Source organism: Notamacropus eugenii, chromosome 4 (genome assembly GCF_028372415.1).
Source record: "Notamacropus eugenii isolate mMacEug1 chromosome 4, mMacEug1.pri_v2, whole genome shotgun sequence".
Lineage (NCBI taxonomy): Eukaryota > Metazoa > Chordata > Mammalia > Diprotodontia > Macropodidae > Notamacropus > Notamacropus eugenii.
In genome coordinates, this window is record NC_092875.1 from 240,041,590 (window position 1) to 240,061,673 (window position 20,084).

Genomic DNA, 20,084 nt, shown 5'->3' on the forward strand with positions numbered 1-20,084 from the left:
ATCATATTCCATGCCCTTCAATCCCTTAACGTAGAAGCTGCTAGATCTTGTGTTATCCTGATTGTATTTCCACAATACTTGAATTGTTTCTTTCTAGCTGCTTGCAATATTTTCTCCTTGACCAGGGAACTCTGGAATTTGGCCACAATGTTCCTAGGAGTTTCTCTTCTTGGATCTCTTTCAGGCGGTGATCGGTGGATTCCTTGGATACTTATTTTGCCCTCTGGTTCTAGAATCTCAGGGCAGTTTTCCTTAATAATTTCATGAAAGATGATGTCTAGGCTCTTTTTTTGATCATGGCTTTCAGGTAGTCCCATAATTTTTAAATTGTCTCTCCTGGATCTATTTTCCAGGTCAGTTGTTTTTCCAATGAGATATTTCACATTATCTTCCATTTTGTCATTCTTTTGGTTTTGTTTTGTAATTTCTTGGTTTCTCATAAAGTCATTAGCCTCCATCTGTTCCATTCTAATTTGTAAAGAACTATTTTCTTCAGTGAGCTTTTGGACCTGCTTTTCCATTTGGCTAATTCTGCTTAAAGCATTCTTCTCCTCATTGGCTTTTTGAACCTCTTTTGCCAATTGAGTTAGCCTATTTTTCAAGGTGTTATTTTCTTCAGCCTTTTTTTGGGTCTCCTTTAGCAAGGTATTGACCTGCTTTTCATGCTTTTCTTGCATCTCTCTCATTTCTCTTTCCAGTTTTTCCTCCACCTCTCTAACTTGATTTTCAAAATCCTTTTTGAGCTCTTCCTTGGCCTGAGCCCATTGAATATTTATTTTGGATGTTTGGGATACAGAAGCCTTGACTTTTATGTCTTTCCCTGATGGTAAGCATTGTTCTTCCTCATCAGAAAGGAAGGGAGAAGATATCTGTTCACCAAGAAAGTAACCTTCTATAGTCTTATTTTTTTTTCCCTTTTTTGGGCATTTTCCCAACCAGTTACTTGACTTTTGGGTCCTTTGTCAAGAGTAGGGTATACTCCAGGAATCTGTGAGATCTCAGTTCCTCCAAGGTGGCACAATCAAGCGTGTACTGGTCTGGATTCAGAGAGGGATTTTTATGCCCAGAATCTTAGCAGATACCTCTCCACAGCTACTTGGCCTCCAGTTTCCCAAGTCAGCACTGGGGGCTGATTTCCAGATAAGCTGGATGGGCAGGGCTGCCATTCAGTGTGAGACAAAGACCAGCTCAACCAGGGCCTCCACCCAGGGCCAAGGCAAGACTCAGCTCTTTAATGCCCACAGGGGTTTTTACGCTCCAACTATGGAGCTTCCATACGGGCTGCTGTGCAGGCTGTGTGGCTGCTGCCTGCTGCCAGAGCTATGGGAAGGCCCTTCTCCCTTCCTGGTCAGCTGATAAAACCCCGTCACTGACCTTTGGTGCCTGTGGGCTGAGGGATCTGAGGACCTGCTACTGTGACTGGAGATTCTGCCCCCGAGGTGTCCTCCTCCCAGAGTCTCAAAGCACCATGCCACACGGCCAAGGCTGGGCTGGGCTCCACATCCAGCACAAACGACGTTTCCGTGGGCCTTTCAGGTCACCGTGGACTGGAAATCTCCACCACTCTGTTGTTCTCCACTTCTACTGCTCCAGAATTTGTTGAGAGTCCCTCTCTACAGGTATTTTATAGGCTGTGGGGAGGACACTGTGTAAGTGTGTCTTTCTAGTCCATCATCTTGGCTCTGCCCTCAACATATATTTATTAAGAGCTTACTATGTAACGTACTATGCAAAGTTCTGGGATATAAAAAAGGAAAAGTAAACCCACAGTCTCTGAACTCAAGGTACTCACATTCCTAATTGGTTGGGGTGGGGGTGGGGGTCACAGGGGAGGCAAAATGTAGATAATCAGGTATGTACAAGATAGTGCAGTTAAAACTGCAATAAAACTTTGGGGACCCCCTGTATTCAGAGTAGCTGGAAACTAATCTCATAGAGAAAGTCACTAGCAGCCTGGGGGGCCTGGAATGGCCACATGTAGAAGGTAGAATTTCAGCCAAGCACTGAAAGACATGAGGAAACTAAGAAGCAAAACTGTGGAGAGTTTTCCAGCCATGGGAAGAAGCCAGAGCAAAAGGTACAAAGGCAGAGGAGGAAGTCAGTCAGTCTAGTCTAGCTGGATCATAGAGTACATGGTGGGAATTAATGTATAAAAAGACTGGGAAAGGAGGAAGGAGTCCCACTGTGGAGAGCATTAGAGGAAGTTATTCTTAATCTTGGAGGTAATAGGGAGCCACTGAGGTTTCTTGACCAAAGGAGTGGCATGAGTACACCTACATTTTACCAAAAATATCACTTTGTAGAAGTGATGAGGGGAGAACTGATGGGGGCCTGAACTATAGTGGTGGCTGTGTGAACAGAGATGATTTACGTGAGAGATGCTGTAGAAACAAGATTTGGGAATAGAGTAGATATTTTTGGGGTGAGGGTGAAGAGTATATTCTAATGCATATTTTAGCTTTAAGAATAGTTTTCTGGGAAAGTGGGTCTGTAGAAGCTGTTTTACAAATCATGGAAGGGAATTTTTAAATTTTTTTTAATTTTTAAATTATTCCTAAATTATAGGACTTTAAAATTTGAGGAAACTTGAGAGATCCCCTGATTTTATAGGTGAAGAAACTGATGCCCAATAAGGTCCTTTGACTTGCCCAAGGTCACACAGGTAACAAATAAAATAACTGAAATGTGACCCCAGTTCTTCCATCTCCAAATCCAGTGTACATTCCACAACTCAGCAGCAACCCCAAGGGCTCATATGTCTTACTTTTCCTGGGACATTATTTTATCATCAGAGAGGGAAGGATGCAGTTACAAAAACATTGGCAAAGCTTAAAACATCCTATAAGGCTTTCAGATCCTGGACATCTCATGTAGTTAACAAGACTCAACCTCTCTATACTGTCCTTCTGCTTTAGGCTAAGTCCTTGTTTGATTAAACCACTGATATTTCCTTTGAATACGACAAAATGGCATTTGTGTTAGCTTTACAGGACATCTCAAAGAGAAAATTGTTTGCATTGTAGGAAGCTGCTATGGCAGCATGACAAGTCAGGCAATCCATTGGAACTCTGTCAGCTACTAAAGGACACGTAGTTTGTTAAAGAGTCAAAAGAAAATATGAATTGGGTCATGCTTAAATACCAACTGTGCCTTGTTAGCATATTGAGAAGGCAGGTGTGAATTGTATAACAATATTTTCACGAGATTCTTTTTTGTCTGTTTTTTTTCCATTTTGTAAAAGTTAATCATTCAGGCGGCTAGGTAGCAAGGTAGGTAGAACACTGGACTTGGATTCAAGAAGACCAGAGTTCAAATCTTGCCTCAAATACTTACTAGTTATATAACTTTGAGCAAATCATTCATTTCAGTCTGTTTTCTCTCTTGTAAAATGGAGATAATAATACCTACCCCACAGGGTTGTGAGGAACAAATGACAAAACATATATAAGGTGTTTTGCAAACCTTAAAGTGCTATACAAATGTTAGCTATTATTATTACCGGGTTATTCATGTCTTCGATGATTCCTCCTCTGCCCAGCCTGTATTTCTTCTACCAGTTGAGCATAGCTGCTTAGTTCAAAGGGCAGGCAGAGGAGAGGATGTCTAATTCAAATCAGTCAATTTAGCTTTTGCCCCGTCTAAGCTATTGAAAAGGTTTAGTGAAAAGAAGTTCTTGATTCACTGAGTCTGAAATCATATTTGTGGACTATCTGTGGATTTAATTTAGCATCCCATTAACTTTTTCTTCCTTCATCATGGATAAAGTGTGCCAATCGCTGTGATCATGGAAGCCTAAAAGGCCATGGTGGCAATAGTCTGTCCTTCTTATGCAAGTATAGTGTAATTGACTTCATTTATATTAAAGTATGTTCTCTCCTAAGCAGATGTCAAAAAGAAAGATCAATTTATTTCAACAAGCATTTATGAAGCACTAGGTGCACTCTGTGTATGTAGGTAATGTGTCAGTGCATTAAGTATTGATAGATACTGTGCTAGCTACTGGACATGCAAAGATAAACATGAAACAATATGTAGTTTCAAGTAGTGTAAATTTTACTGGAGAAAAGATCATATAGATAAGAAGGTAGATTAGATAGATAAAAAGATGGATGGATAGATAGAGAGATAAATAGATAGATATAAATTACATAGAAAATAATTTCATAGGAAGGACACAAGCCATTGGAAGCAATCAGGATAGATTTCCTATAGGAGAGGATACTTAAAATGAACTTTGAACAAAGCTAGGAATCCTAGGAAGCATAGATCAGTGGGAAATTCATTTCAGGGATGGAAGTGGGGAAGGTAAACCTGAAAGAAGGTACAGAGATAAGGAGGGGGAAATGGGAAACAGTGAGCAGAACAGACTGAATAGAAAGCAGAGTGAGTGAAGAGAAGTAGTTTACCATAAAACTCTAAAATAAGGCTGGAGCCAGATTATGATATCCTTAGTAGTAAAAAGTAATTGGGGGAGGAAAGAATTCATCTGGATTACTTGTTGTTGCTGTGTTCATCCTTTGTTTGTGAAGAAGACCATGACATCCGAGAAACAATGACCTGACTTGCACTTAACTTTGTTTTGAGTGAGGGAGGGCTCTGCAAAGTCACCAACCTCACTTCTCCTCCAGAGCTATCTGGATCCAGTGACCAGATATTCATCAGGATGACTGGAGATGACCCAGGATGCACTGGGAGACCTTGGCCTTTTTAGGCTAAAGCCTTTTCAGGTACTCATTCAGAGTGAGGTGACCTTCATTCAGTAAATAGGCCTGCTTAAGAAGTAATCAGGGGATGGCCCCTTTAAAGAGGCAAAATAAATAATATGGCAATCATAATGTCATTGTTGTTGAGTCATTTTCAATCATGTGACTCTTTGTGACTCCCCTACAGGTTTTCAGAGACCAATAATCGCTATGCCTATAATCTCCACCAAAAGTTTTGGAGTCAATTCTTCCCTGCTTGGAGGTTAAAGACTTTCTTAACAGAGAATTTAAGCTATAGCCAGAAGTTGATGGAAAGAAATGTGTCTTTGTTCTACATTTATCAAATGAGATAAAGTGAGCAAAGTGCTTTGCAAGGCCCAAAATACTATCTGAATGTGAGCTATTATTATCACTATTAGACAGTAATTACCACAGGAAATTTGAGATGCAAAAAGTACATTTAAGATAAGAAATGACTATTTACTAAGAACAGTTTAAATAATTCATCAATCTTGGTTTTTATTTTTCCAGGCCTTTCTCAGAGACTTGTCTGGAACCTAGCCACGTGGTGTAGATGACATTGGCGGTCACTTAGCATCAGCAATGAAAGGGTTATCCAGCAGCCGTAGTCACCATCACGGAGTGACCTGTGACTCTGCCTGTGAGTCTCTATCTCATCATGCGGACAGGAAGCCATACTTGTTAAGCCCAGTGGAGCCTCACCCTGCTGACCACCCTTACTACACTCAGAGGAACTCCTTTCAAGCTGAGTGTGTGGTCCCCTTCAATGACCCCCTGGCCAGCAGCACCTTCCCTAGGAGGCATTACAACTCCCAGCAAGAGTTGAAGGAGGAATGTGCGCTGGTTCCCCGCACCCTAGCTAACAAGGCAAATCGCCTTCCTCCCAACCTCTTGGATCAATTTGAAAGGCAGCTCCCCCTCAACAGAGATGGTTACCACACCTTGCAGTACAAGAGAACTGCTGTGGAGCACCGTAGTGACAGCCCTGGAAGGATTCGTCACCTGGTCCACTCTGTGCAGAAGCTTTTTACCAAGTCTCATTCTCTGGAGGGACCATCCAAGGGAAGCATCAATGGAGGCAAAGCCAGCCCAGATGACACACAGACAATGAGGTATGGCAAGAGAAGCAAGAGCAAAGAAAGGCGGCCTGAACCCAAAGCCCGTTCAAATGCCTCAGGTTGGTGGAGCTCTGATGACAACCTGGATGGTGATGTCTGCCTTTATCATGCCCCCTCTGCAGTGATGACGATGGGCCGGTGCCCAGATCGCTCTGCCTCACAGTATTTCATGGAGGCTTACAATACAATCAATGAACATGCAGTCAAGGCCTCTAGGAGTAATAATGATGTCAAGTGTTCTACCTGTGCAAATCTTCCTGTCAACCTGGATGCCCCATTGCTGAAGAAGAGTGCCTGGTCCTCCACCTTGACCGTGAGCAGGGCCCGTGAAGTTTACCAGAAAGCTTCAGTTAACGTAGACCAGGCCTTGGTGAAGTCAGAAACCTGTCAACAGGAACGATCCTGCCAATATCTTCAGGTAAAGTCTTTGTGGAGTGGCTGCTATTTAGAAATGCTAATTTGATGATGGTGGTGCTCTGTCTTCAATATTGCTTTAGTATAAAAATGGAAAGAACAAGGAGCTAAGTGGAGAGAAATCCATTCTATTCTTGGCTCTGTTAACTAATTCTGTGACCCAGGGAATATTACTTAATATCTGTGTGTCTTAGTTTCCTCATCAGGTCAAATTAGAAAAATATAGCTGATCTGTCTGTCTCAGTTGTTATGAAGATCCAAAGAGATAAGAAAGGTAGTGAATTCTGAAAAGTACAAGTCCATACGAATGCAAGATGTCCTTATTAATACTTTACTTTCCTCCTTTCCTGAAAGTTATAGGATAGAGTTGGAAGGGGAAAAAGTCTAAAATCTGCCCTTTTTTGAATGCAAGATTTGGCACTTTGAAGTTCAATGAGAGCTATATGCGGTAAAACTCTAGAAAGAACTGGTAGGTTTGGGGGAGCTTTATTAGTAGTTCTGTATTTATCAGAGTCATACTGAGTACATGGGAAACTGAGGCAACCATTTCTAACATGGGGAAGAACAGCACAAAGGAAAGAACATGAGATTGGGGTTTATAAGTCCTGGATTTGAGCCCAGGCTTCATCTCAACTTCTCTGACATTTTCAAAGTCTCCATCTACAATGAGCAGATTGAACTAGATGAGCTCCAGCCTTCATGCTACAATCCTATGACCCCTGCTTAAGTGGGAGGACTTCCTAGTGCGTAGAGACCAGACAATCACAGCCAAAGAAATTCAACATGGCTGAACTCTAAGAAGGCAGCATCAATAGAATAAAACACAATAAAAGAAAGTATATGCTACATATGAATGCCAATATACAAATCACTCACATGCATTGCAGGCAGATAATACCTTCCCAACCAGGACCCTTGGAAGGTATCCCTGCTGCTTTTCCTTTCCTTAATATTTTAGTGTTTGTTTTTAACAAATTTCATACATTGGAGTATGGAGAAAGGAAAACAGGAGTACATGGAGAGTGTGCATATACTTGTGTACATGCAGACTGGGATTTGTCACAGGCCCGTCCCTCCATATGGCTAGCCTTTGCATTTACTTCATTTTTATGCTTTTATATATTCCTTTCTCCCTTCTTCACACTCCTGTTGTGACAGGAAAAGCAAGAAGAATGCGCCTTTTTTTTTGGAGTTCTCCCTGACTGCTCTTTTCTGCTTTGAAATCAAGGCTCACCTGCAGGCACTACCTCAACTTTGGAAACCTTCTGTGATAGCAAAGAGTAAATGCCCCAGAGAAAGGTCTTGCGAAGGGACATCAGCAGTACCTCAGGGTCTCATCATGAAAACATTATGACCTATCTTTCTGAAGTTCGGAGAAAGTGGTAAAGATTAATGAGCCAATGAAGCATTTATTAACCACTTAACTGTGTACCAAGTGCTGGGTACACAAATAGAAAAAACAATACCGTCTCTGTTCTAAGGGAACTCACTGTAATTGGAAGAGACAACACAAATAAGACAGCATAGCCGCATGGAAAATGAAGTGATCTAGATGTCCTAAATGTGCAGCTGAGATACAGATGGTAAGACCCAAGGGTCTTTGAGATATATTATATCCTTGGGTACAGCCTTTGCACTGAGTCCAAGTTTTACAGAACAAATCCTTTTATTAAGGTGATTTATTCTGTGAAGTTTGGATCCTGTCAAAGGACTGTACTTGAGGACCTAGAGGGCCTCATACGGCCTTGAGGCTGCAAGTTCCCCACCCCTCCGGTTATATCATCAGGTAAGATGGCGGCTCCTAAGGGTATGAAAGGTTTAACACTGGGGCAGAGTAGATGGTAAGGTCCAGAGGTCTTTCACTTCACTGGAAGGATTGTAGTCATTGACTTTCAGTATATCCAAGCAACATGAGTGCCCATTTAAATATTCCCATCCCTACTCCCACACTCCCACCCTGAGACATGACATCCTGAGGGAGTGGTGGTGAAGGAAAGGCAGGGTGGAAGAGTTCCCCTTCTGGCAGTACCTAGTTGCCCTGATAATTCTGTATTTTAATTCTATTAAAAAACTCTCATGCTATAAAGATTCAAAATTTTCAAAGCTTTTCCAGTTTCCACTTTCCATTTTCAAATTTTTTTGCTTTCATTTAAGCATGTCATGTATATATGTGTGTGTGTTAATATTTGTATGTATATATGTGTGTGTGTATGTATAAAAAATTCTGAAATTGTTGAAAAGCATTAAATATGTCAATAATCAAATCCCATCTTGGGGAGCAACCAAACCTGAATGGAGAGTAAAAGCACCCAACTGTTTGCAAAAAAAAAAAAAATGAAGTACATACTGTAATTCTCTCTCACCTTCATAATTCTTAATGGGATCAAATTGCAAGCACTATTTTAATTGGTAACACATTTCAGAATTTTAGGTGATGCTATAAGGATATGGTAGGCTTTTATGTGAAATAAATGGAAATTACATGATTTATAACAGCTCTTTTGTGTTATTCTCTAGTCAAAGTGTTGAAGGATGGATTCCTGAGTTCTATGTGTTTACCTAGTAAGGAGGAGAATAAGAGTTCTCCTCAGTGAAAGCAATAGGTCTCCACTGCAAGGAAGAAAGAAATTTAGCACCCCTGGGGAATTCTCCCAGGGGTACAATGATAATCTCTAACTCTGTCTATGACATTTCAAGGCAAGGGGCTTTTTAACCCATAGCCACCAATCTCCATGCATTGATTCCATTCTAAGACCCAACTGCACAATATTGGAAGGGTATATAGAAAATTTCCTACTTTAGTTTATTTTAGTTAACATGTATTATATGGATTATCAATTACTAACAGTCATTATTAATTAGAGAGGCAGCATAGTATACTATAAATAGTCTTATCCAGCAGCCAGGCAAGCTCTCTGGGTTTAAATCTAGCCTCTGCTACTTACTAGCCGTTTAACTCAAAAAAATCATTTAACTTTTCTGAACACCTCAGTTCTGTAAAATGGAAATAATAATACTGTAATGTAGGATTGTCTGCAGATGAAGAACACCAGCATCATACAGAGATAGTAGTTTAAAAACAATTAATTGCTGATCACAAAGTGAGGTGGACAATGAATGCCAACAGGAAGCAATCTTGGCATGTGTTTCCCCATTGCCCTTGGCCAAGGGTGGGAGAGAGTAGGGCAATGCCAGATGTGGAATCTTGCAACAGATTTTGCACTCTGTCAAAGACCCAGAAACCCACAGGGCCAAAACTTATATAGAGATTTAGGCAAAGAGTCATTTGGCATCAACAGAAGACTGCTCTAGCATCTATAGGGAAGATAGTAGTATAGTCACGATGAGGTCATTTCCTGATTTGTCTAGTAAAAAGAGGAATGAGGGGCAGGGATGCAGAGAATTTAAATCTAACTGTGCCATCCAGTAAGAGGTTAGGGGAAGGAGTTGGAGGGGGGAGGCAGGAACATAATGCCCAATCTCTGGCTTAATTAGCCTTAGCGTGTATGCAACCTGGGGGAGCTGAGGCTATACTAATCAAACTAGTTCTCACTGGTTTACAAATATCCACATATTTCTATATCTGAGACTTGTGAGTACCAAACATAATGATAATAATAATGACATTTATAGTAGGTTTAATTTCATTCTTTCTATTTGTGTACTCACAACCTAGCACAATGTCTGACACATAGTAGGAAATTAACAAGTGCTTATTGATTTGATAGACTGATAGTACTTTTAAAGTGTACAAAACACTATACTTTTATTATCTCTGTGGGTCCTCACAACAATCCTCTGAGACAGTGTTGTTTTGTTTTGCTTCGTTGTGTATGGGGTGAGGGTGGGGGGCTTCTCCCAAGTTGTAGATGAAAAAATTGAGGCTTAGAGAGATTTAGTGACTTGCCCAGGATCACACAGTGTTTAAGGCAGCACTTGAACAAATCTTCCAGACTCGAAGACTATCACTTTATTCACATATACAAAGCCCTTTGCAAATCTTAAAGTGTTAAATGTTGACTATTATAATTAGTTGAGACAGGTTGAGATTTCACAAGCATCTTTTTTTTCTCACAAATTTTGCATTTTATGCTAGGGACATGAACACAACTATACAATGTGGACAAACCTCTGTAAAGCAGTATTTAAAAGAACTAATATTAACTTTTGTCATTAAAACAAACACTTATACCTAATAATTTGTATGTATAAGCATACAAATAATGAATAAATTTGTTCATTTTCTCTTTCTGCTTTAGTTTTATATGCATATGCCTGGATCACAGTACAAATAACAAACCCCAAAAAGTAATTGGATTATTTGAATTTGCACTAAATTTTTCCATTGGGCTGGAACAAATATTTTACATAATTATAACTCTGAAAAGTGTGAATTTAAATACATGTGACCACTTCAGGGGATTCATTATTCACATTAATTGGGATCTAGCTGTCTGCCTATAAGATATACGTACATGAATACTGATACATACTCTCTCAGACCAATAAAAGAACTATTAGATTTTTTTACTTGACTTGCCAGGATGTATTCTTTTATACATCTGCTAGATAAACTTCTAGTAAACCAATTGCATAATGTCGTTACTGTGACTACACAGGAAACTGATCAGTTCCATAGGTATTGTGGTTCCTCTATGGCATTGATTCAGAAACCCAATATTGCAAGGTTGAAATCATCGCATGTTCTGATTAACACATACAATTGGCAATATGTCCTCACTCACAAGCTGTTTGCAGTTAATTTAAAAAAGGCTCCTCTTTTTTACCAATATTGTTATTTTTAAATGTCAAGAATCAGATGTCTGGTGTTCAGAATTGTTGTACTGCTGCCAGTGACTGTCTCTGTCAGGGGCTGGAGCAGGGACATGGATTTGAAGACATTAAAACTGTTTAATTCTCAGATGAGATGTGGTTGGCTTTTATACATTTGGAATAGAGCATTTATGGCACATCTCAGGGTAAGTGCTAATTGTGAAGTCTAAAGGTAAATAGGAGTAGGACCAAAGGAGAAAAGGATGGTTCTTTTAAGATATTAGCTTTTTGCTTAAAAATTGCAGGACTCTTGTCTCTTCATGACTCTTTATGTAAGCATTGTGTTTCTAGCAACTGGCATATGAAGCCATTCGGAATAGCAGGATTTTAGATTCCCAACTGTTAGTTTTTTTAAAAATCACCTCAAATCGTGGAGTTTGCGTTCATCCACAGCAGAAGCAGGAAAGAAAAACAAATGCTCTCCGGTAGAAGTAGAGAGAGGAGGGGAAAGGGAGAGAGAGGGGGAAAGAGAAAGCAAGCGAAGAGACAGGAGAGAAAGCACTCTGTTAGAGATGAAATTTTAAGAGAGGAAAATGATCGACCTTTTTAAGGCTGAGTGGGTCTCTTCGGTTTGTGTTCACGTTTCAAGAAATGGAAGGAATGACCAGGTCTGGGCTACTATTCTGTTCCTTTGCATTTTGTATTAATGTCTTGTTGCGGGTATTGTCTTTTTCATTTTTGTTTCTGCTAAAAACTAATGGATTAGTCAGGCTGAAGTAGCTAGCAACTTAATGTGTGTATAGTTGGTGAGAAAACAACTTGGAACATCAGATAGTTTTAAATCAGTATCTCCACAGGGACTTTTAGATAATATTTAATTGACACAGATGAGCTAGTAAAGTGTCATTAGAGGACATTATCTGTGCTAGGGAATAGAAGTGGGACCAGCCAGTTTTCCAGGGCAAGAAGCTTAATGCTTACTATTGTTTTGCTATATGATTAAATATCCTGGAAGAGTGTTCTTTTCTGGATTAATTTTTTTGCCTCCTTAAATAAGGTATCGTAAAAGATTCCTGAAGAATTTTTTTATTGCAAACGTGAATCAAGGATTTTGTTTACATTGCAGCTATAAATTATAGCTATTTTTAAGTGTCCTTTTGTAATTTTGATCTTTGCCCAGTTATCCTTCTCTCTCCCCTCTCCTAATCCCCTGCTACCACACATACACCTCATTTTAGGGCGATTTGAATTGGACTAATTGTGTTAGAAGCTACTTACTGGGAAATTCATAAGTGCTGAATGGTTCTGATAATGACTTTGACTAAAATGATGTTTCTCTGCTGCTTTTTTTTCAAAGCCTTTAGCTGAATTAGTCAATATTCTTCTCTATTTTTAAATTGTTTTTATAGCCAAGCAAGTGAATGCCATAGTTCTTGGATATATTTGTTCTTTGATTTATGTGGACTATTCCCTGGGACCTTTCTCTAATGAGACATCCTTTCCTTCTTCCCCAGATAATAAAAAACAAGCTTACTTGTTATGGATTGGGTTTGAATATGGAGACAGTACTCAGTGGACTGAAATTTGAGAATTTTCAGTCTAATCCTCTGTTAGCCCTGTCCAAGGTCCTGTCCATACATGGTCTATATTTTTTTTTCTTACAATGATAGCTAAATCTTATGGGAAACTAGGGATTCTGAAAGGCTCAGCAATAGCTCAAAGATCAAAAGTATGTGGGAAAGACCTCTTTGGAAGCAATTAATGTGAGAATTCATTGTTGTTGATCTCTAAATTCAGTATCCTAAATACATTTTAGCTGAGTTAAAAAGAAAATAGATAAACTGAAGCCAGAAGTTTTCTGTATGTAATGTTATTACCAATCTGGTAATGAATATAGATCAATAAGGTAATATTAACCCTTAGTATAAGATACATACATCTTGGTAGCAGGTGTTGTTTTTCTTCTTGATTTTTCCACCAATAATACAGTTTTTGTCAGATTTACAGGAAAGATAACTGTTGTGTCTTATGCTGTATTTCACTTCATATTTAAGTGGGAGGTAACATTAAAAAACATAGATCACATTTGCTTTCTGTTTGTTTGTTTTCTTAACGTACATAGTGCTTTGGAAAGCCCCTGATAGCCAATGACAAAGACATGCAACATGGCTAGGCTGATTTTCCTTCTGCAAAATGATTATTTTTTTCATGACATTGTTGCCAGATTGTTAGGAGTAAGAAGCAACTTTTCTTAATAGCCAGTGATGAATGGCAGGTGTTACAAAAATCTGTTACTTACGATTTGTGTAGATGATGATTTTTGTCAGTGTGAAAAATCTGAGATTCATGATTTTCATACTAAGTCATCCACTTGACACTCTCAATGATACCACAAATCACCAAATCAATGTGCTAAAGAATTAAAGATAAATGTTCATTTCTGTCAATCCAAGATTGCCAATGAGTTAGACAAGAGAAGAGTTAGTTATGTGGCTGAAATGAATTTACCATGAATTTACCATGACTTGTATTATAGGTCTGAAAGATTTCAGACACAAATGTTTCCTTTTCCCGAGAAAGGATGTGTATAAATTGGGCTTATTTATTTGAATGATCAGTGACATTTTGCCTCATCCAACATTCTTCCTTACTAACTTCCCTTCACTCAGAAAATTGTCCCAAGTATTGGACACTTGGAGCCCAATATGACAAAGAGGGAAATGTTAGTGTCCTTATTTTTTTAATGGATACATGCTCGTATATATCTTATTATACATGTGTTTCTCTAAAGTTTTAGAGTGAAATCTCTTTACAGGCAGAAATCTTGTCTCTTGTCTTAGTGTCACATACAGTTTCTTATACACACTCACTGTTCAGTAAGGATATAACTTACTTCTCTCCCCACCCCAATTCCCATCCTCTCATTTTTATTTGCCAAACTGAGAAAACAGTATATTTTCCAAAGTTAAAAGGGAAAAAAAATAAGAAATTGGGGGAAAGAGGGTAATGGGAGAAAGAGGAGGAAAGCTGAGAGGTATGTCACCAACCCAAAGATTTATTGTTTTTCTGTTACCTTTGGCACGTTCCTTGTTTTTACTCATTTTTATTCTGTTCCTTCTTAAAGAAAGCACTTGGGACCAAGACAAGAACTATTATGAGTCCCCTGATCTTCTAATTATAGGCATTTTCCTGAGAGTATCTCTGAAAATGGGATTTTTCCATTTGCTGAAGTACAAGAAGAAACTCTACCCCAGTTCCATTTCATTACAAAATGAGTTTGGAGAATAATTCTTTTTTTGAGGGTATAGCATTGTTTTTCTATTCCTGCACTTTCTTTTTCTATCTTGAGTCATTCAGAAAGAATTTATTAAGCTCCTACTATGTGCCAGGCCCTGCACTGGGAACCGGGACAAAGACAAAAATTATATAGCCCCAACTTCAAAGAACATCAATTCTATGGAATTTAAATTTTGTTCCCCCAAATTAGAAGACTTCAAAATTCAAGCCCAAGATGGGACAGACTTGGTCTCATAAACAGCCTTCTATGGACTCTATAGATGTCATTCATATTTATATTTTAGGTGGCATATACATATATGTAGGAGGCAGCTGGGTGACTCAGTGGATACAGAGCTGGGTCTAAAGTCAGAAAGACCTGAGTTCAAATCCAGCCTCAGACACTTACTAGCTGGGTTACTCTGGGCAGGTCACTTTACCTCTGTTTACCTTAATGCAATGGAGAAGGACATGGCAAACCACTCCAGTATGTTTACCAAGAAAATCCCATGGGCATTATGATCCCTGGAGTCACAAAGAATAGGACACAATTCAATCAACTGAACAACTTACTTATATGTGTATGTGTTACACATGCATAGACACACATCTATATTTTAATAATATTTGTTGTTTTAGAACACTATTTCATGAAATAGCATCCAGTTTAAATGGGCTATACCCAGAGTACATGGAGAAGGGGTAACTACAAAGTAGGAAGACTGAACTTGATGTTCAACTTATGAAAAAAATAGACAAAGGTCATATTCAGTGCCCAAATATGCAAAGAATAATGTTGCTTATAGAAATGACCCACTTGTCTTAATGAGGCTACAGGAGTTCCAGTGCATTTATATTTTTGAAATCTTCAAAAACAACTAGATGGTGTTTTCATTGCCAACAATAACATAGAATCATATAACTGCATCTTTTTTCCCCTTTGGCTACTTTCAATTGTGTATGCAGGCTGTTCCTGTAATCTTAATGGGACTTTAAAGCTATTATATTCCAACTCCCTCCTTTTACAAATCAGGAAATAGAAGCCCAGGGATGTGATATGACTTATACAAGGTCACACAACTAGTCAGAAGTGAACTTCTGGGATCCTTCTACTACTCAACCTTGCTTTTCAAAATTTAAGTTGTTTTGATGAATGCTGAATGCAGATTGAAGCATACTTTTTTCACTTTGTTTTCTTTGCTTTTATATGTATTGGCTAATATGGAAATATGTTTTGCATAGCTTCACATGTATGATTAATATGCCTTCTCAATGGGTGGAGGAATGGCTAATAAGAAGACAAGAATTTAGAACTCAAAAAATGTAATGGATGCTGAAAATAAATGAATGAATGAATTTTTTCAATAAGAAAATATTTTTTAAAAAAGATTAAAGTTCTTTCAAACACTAGCTTAGGTATTCTTACCATTATCTCAGGTTGTCATAAGATCAAATGGAGAAGCCACATGGTACGATGGATAGAGTGATAGACTTGGAGAAAGGAAGGCATGGGTTAAAATCCACCCTCAGAAACTTATTAGCTCTATGACTCTGAGCAAGCAACTTAACCTCTCTAAGCCTCAATTTTCCACCTTTGAAATGAAAGTGTTAGACAAGATGGACTCTAAGTTTCCTTCCAACTCTAAATCTATGATCATATATCAAAAATCATACTTTTTTTGAGTGGAGGGACAAAGGTACAGAAAGAGAAAGGGAGAATAGAAGTAAAAAGTTAAAATCTAAATATACTTGTGGTTTTGAAGACTTAAAAATGGGCACATACACACACACCATTCCCTAAATAATTACCTGTGATGGTAAATACAGACCTACAAATGACTGTAGGGTATTTTAAACTTACAAAAGGATGAAATGAATATGGCTTCACAGTTCTCCTCCCATCAATCCTAAACTCCCGCCTGCTTTATTGTGAGGAAGTCAAACCTCAAAAGGAAACAAAGAAAATAGAAGAAATATGTTTAGGATTGTGCTATCTAATCAACCACCCCCAGTACCTCCCAACCCAATTCAAGACCTTTTCTAGGCAGAATGGTGAAGTCTGATGTCACAATTTTTCACCAACCTTTGCTAAAGTTTATCTTTACTGTGCTCCCTCCTCTTATCCTGTCCCCCATTCCCTTACTAAGATTTCATTTTGTTCCAACTGTTGGAGAGGATGTGATAAATTAATCCCCTATCAGAGGTTCTTAATTTGGGTCCATGGGATTTCAGAAGGTCTGCATATAGATTCCTGGGGGTTCTGAAATGTCAATGGGTAAAAATGAATCTTTATTTCAATAAAATTTGTTTTCTTGGTAATCCTATGTATTTTATTTTATGCATTTAAAAATAATATTCTGTGATGGAGTCCATAGGCTTCATCAGACTGCCAAAGAGGTTCATGACATACAAAAAATGTTAAGAACCTCTGCTTATAAGTACTTTCTTATGGAGTACTTTCATTTTATTGGGGGAGAAGAGCTCTTCAAGACCCAAAGGAACACATTTCAAATGGTAGGATTTCAGGTACCCTGAACAATTGGCTTGATGTGCAAGTATGGGGAGGACTGGATGTGAGAAGAGAGTTTCCCTTTGAAGATCGTATAAAGCGAGTAGCTTGTTTTCCCAGTCAAGACTCATGTCTTCTTAAGAGTGATGTCACTTGCACTACCACCCCCTTCTCCTAAGTGCTATTTTACTCAAGAACTATACTAGCAACATTGAATTCCCACTTCTGCCCACCCCACACATTCAAAAGCCAAAAAAAAAAAAAAAAAGCTCTTCCATTTAAGAAAAGCTTAGGGAACCCTACTGTAAACTATTTCCTCTAATGTGACCCAAATCTGTAAGTTAGAATATGGTCATTCCACCAAATCATGAAAGGGAGTCGTAATTCTAGACTTGATGTTAAAGAAATTTGGATCCACCACCCTTCTCCTTCTACATCCAAGTCATACCACAAACTCACTCTCGGACTTTGGACAGTGAACTGAACCAGGAATTCCTAACCTCTTTTGTGCTATAGACCCCAGTGGTAGTCTGGTAGAATCATGTTTGCCATCTGTTGTTGCTGTTGTGTTTGTGCTTTGTTCTCAAAGAGGACCATGACATCAAGATGATGACATGACTTGTACTTGACTTTTATTTGAGGGAAGGAGGGCTGTACAAGGACACAGCCTCACTTTCTCCTCTGAGGCATCTGGGTCCAGTGGCCTGATACTCATCGGGATGACTGGAGACAGCCTGGGATGCAGTGAGAGACCTTGGCCATCTTAAGTTAAGGTCTTACCAAATTCTCACTTTGAATGAGATATACCCATTCAATGAATAAGCCTCTTTAAGTAGTTGCTCAAGGGATGGCCCCTTTTAATAAAAGAAAAAAATTACCAAAAAATCAAACTGGAAAGGGAAGACCCTCAGGGTTTCTGGGCAAAAGAGAAACAGTTACTATTTCAGCTACTAATGTTTGCCATCTATTATCCTAATCAAAGAAAATGCTAGTTAGAATTCAGAGAAAATAAAGATGTAATTTTTCCCATTCAAATTCAATTCCCCTGAAATCTATCCCTGAATGCCTTGGGTCTAAACAATCTATTAAAATTAAAGAAACAAGGCTGACCCTTTATCTCCTTTTTGTTGTTCTTATTCTGTGTTCAAAGAGTGAGAGGACTGATAGGTCAATATGCTACTGGGAAAGAGAAACTAGATAGTATATATCTAAAAATATATTACTAATATGGTAAAAGTAATTATAACGCTGCAATGGTCATTGTTTGCATGTTCAAGAGAAAATGTCCCCTTAGAGGCCAAATAGACTAGGAAATGATGATACTTAATGTCTTACTTAAATTACTTAAGATGACAGTATTGTGTAGAACTGAGGGGCATGGATGGCCAAACAGGAAAAATGGCTGCCTTACTCAGCTGTGACTTGGCTCAACTTACCACATTGCTTACCACTTCAGTTCCTCCATTGGCAAAATGGGGATAAAAATATGCACCTACGATTATTTTACTTAACTGGTAGAGGTGATGCTAATTACAAAAAGCAGTAATTCAAAGGAGGGAACATATTTTTAAAATGTTGAGTTCTTTTGAGAGTACTTGCTGTACCCATCCCAAAGAGTATTATCTATTTAGCCTGTAAGTAGAAGTGCATAATATGTTATTTATTTTTCTAAGTCTGGTCTTCATTTAAACCAAGGTTAGGAGAAAAGAAATTGCTTCAGTGGTGAAAAATAGCCTTCCCTCTGAACAGGGCCAGCTAGAGGCTTAGGCTATTTGAGTCTTTGAACAAATAAAATAAAGCTTTTGTCTGTGGGTGAAGAGATAACAAAGCCATTGATCTTTTAACAACCAAGAATCACTGGGTCAGGTTTCCTGTGGTTCAATATTAACCGAGGGAACACAAGCTCCCCCAGCTTCTTCAAGACCTCTGTTTGCTCAAACAATACCTGCTCTAGGGTTTACACCTTAGCTCTGTGGGGACACAGCTGCCTCATTCAAGCAAGTCTTGCTGAGTCAACAGGACTCACTTAATTAATGGAGAGAGCTGTAGGGTTTCTGGTTGTGTGAGAAACTTTTCAGGCCTGTTCCACCCTGGATCTCACCCACCCTTCCACACCTCCTTCATTGAAGGGCACATCAAGTTCCCTAGGGATTGCTTCAGCTCCACAGCTGTGAAAGATGAGCATCTTTCAGAAAGCACAACTCAAAGATAATAGCAGCCTGTGTACCTTTCATTTCTGGAACCCATAAGTGCTGACTCACTAATCATCATGCTTGGAAACCTGGTAGGATTATTCTCATAAGGCTACAAAAAATGAAATGAAGTGTAAAACAGCTTTGCCTATTGGTTATCATGCTAGTAGAGAATAATCATAGAATATAGGCTAAACTCAAAGGTTATCCTTTCACAAAACCATTTTTCCCAGTCTTTTTTCTGTTTGTGGACTATTTTGATGTTTTCCACCATGAATGAAAATAAATCAAAAACTCAGTAAAATTTTAAAAACTCAGTAAAAAAAAAAAAAAAGAGGATGGGGAAAGTATCCTACAAAGAGAACAATTAGTTCATTAGTTATTATGGCAATATTTAAGGTGACAATTTCTTAGTTACAGAACAAAAGATACACATTTTCAAATGCTCCTTAGCAGTCCTGATGAGATGCTCCATGATTATCTGGCTCCTTCTTCCCAGTTTATGCATCTTAACAACAGCAGTTAACAACTGAGGCCATTTTCTTCTGCACCTAGTCCTCTCAAATCTTTACTTCTAAGATTGGTACAGTTTAAAATCCAGTAGAAGGGCTAATACCACTAATCCAAATTTTGCTAATGCAACCATTTTTGAGGAAATGCCACTATGTTGACTGTGTCTTTAAAGTTCATCTAGTCTAAGCCTGTTATATTGTAGCCCCTTCAAAACCTGATCCTATCCTACCTCTCCTCTAGGATATACCTTGTATGCTTATACTTTGTATGCTTAACCTTGTATTCTACAAAAATTTCTCGGGCCTTTTTTTTTAAACTGTTCCTAACTTGCAAAAAGGCACTCTATCTACTGACTGGCATTTTCACTACCTATCTCCCATGCCTGCAATTCTCTCCCTCCTTCTCTCTGGATCATGGCTTCCCTGGCTTCCTTCACATCTTAACTAAAATCAGACCTTTTGTAAGAAGACTTTCCTAAGCCCGCCTTTAGCTAGTGACTTCCATATGTGATTATCTTCAATTTATCTTTACATATCTTATTGGCATATAATTCTTTGCATGTTGC

General features: G+C 38.6%; 1 protein-coding gene across 1 annotated transcript in view; it reads left to right on the forward strand.

Annotated features, from left to right (window-relative positions):
• Nucleotides 1-20,084, forward strand: part of LOC140501080 (disks large-associated protein 1-like) — an 890,990-nt gene that overhangs the window by 695,156 nt on the left and 175,750 nt on the right. The window contains exon 4 of the mRNA XM_072604298.1: nucleotides 5,235-6,260. Coding sequence (XP_072460399.1) covers nucleotides 5,307-6,260 — 954 coding nt within the window. The 5' untranslated portion in view covers nucleotides 5,235-5,306. The remainder of the gene's footprint in view (nucleotides 1-5,234; nucleotides 6,261-20,084) is intronic.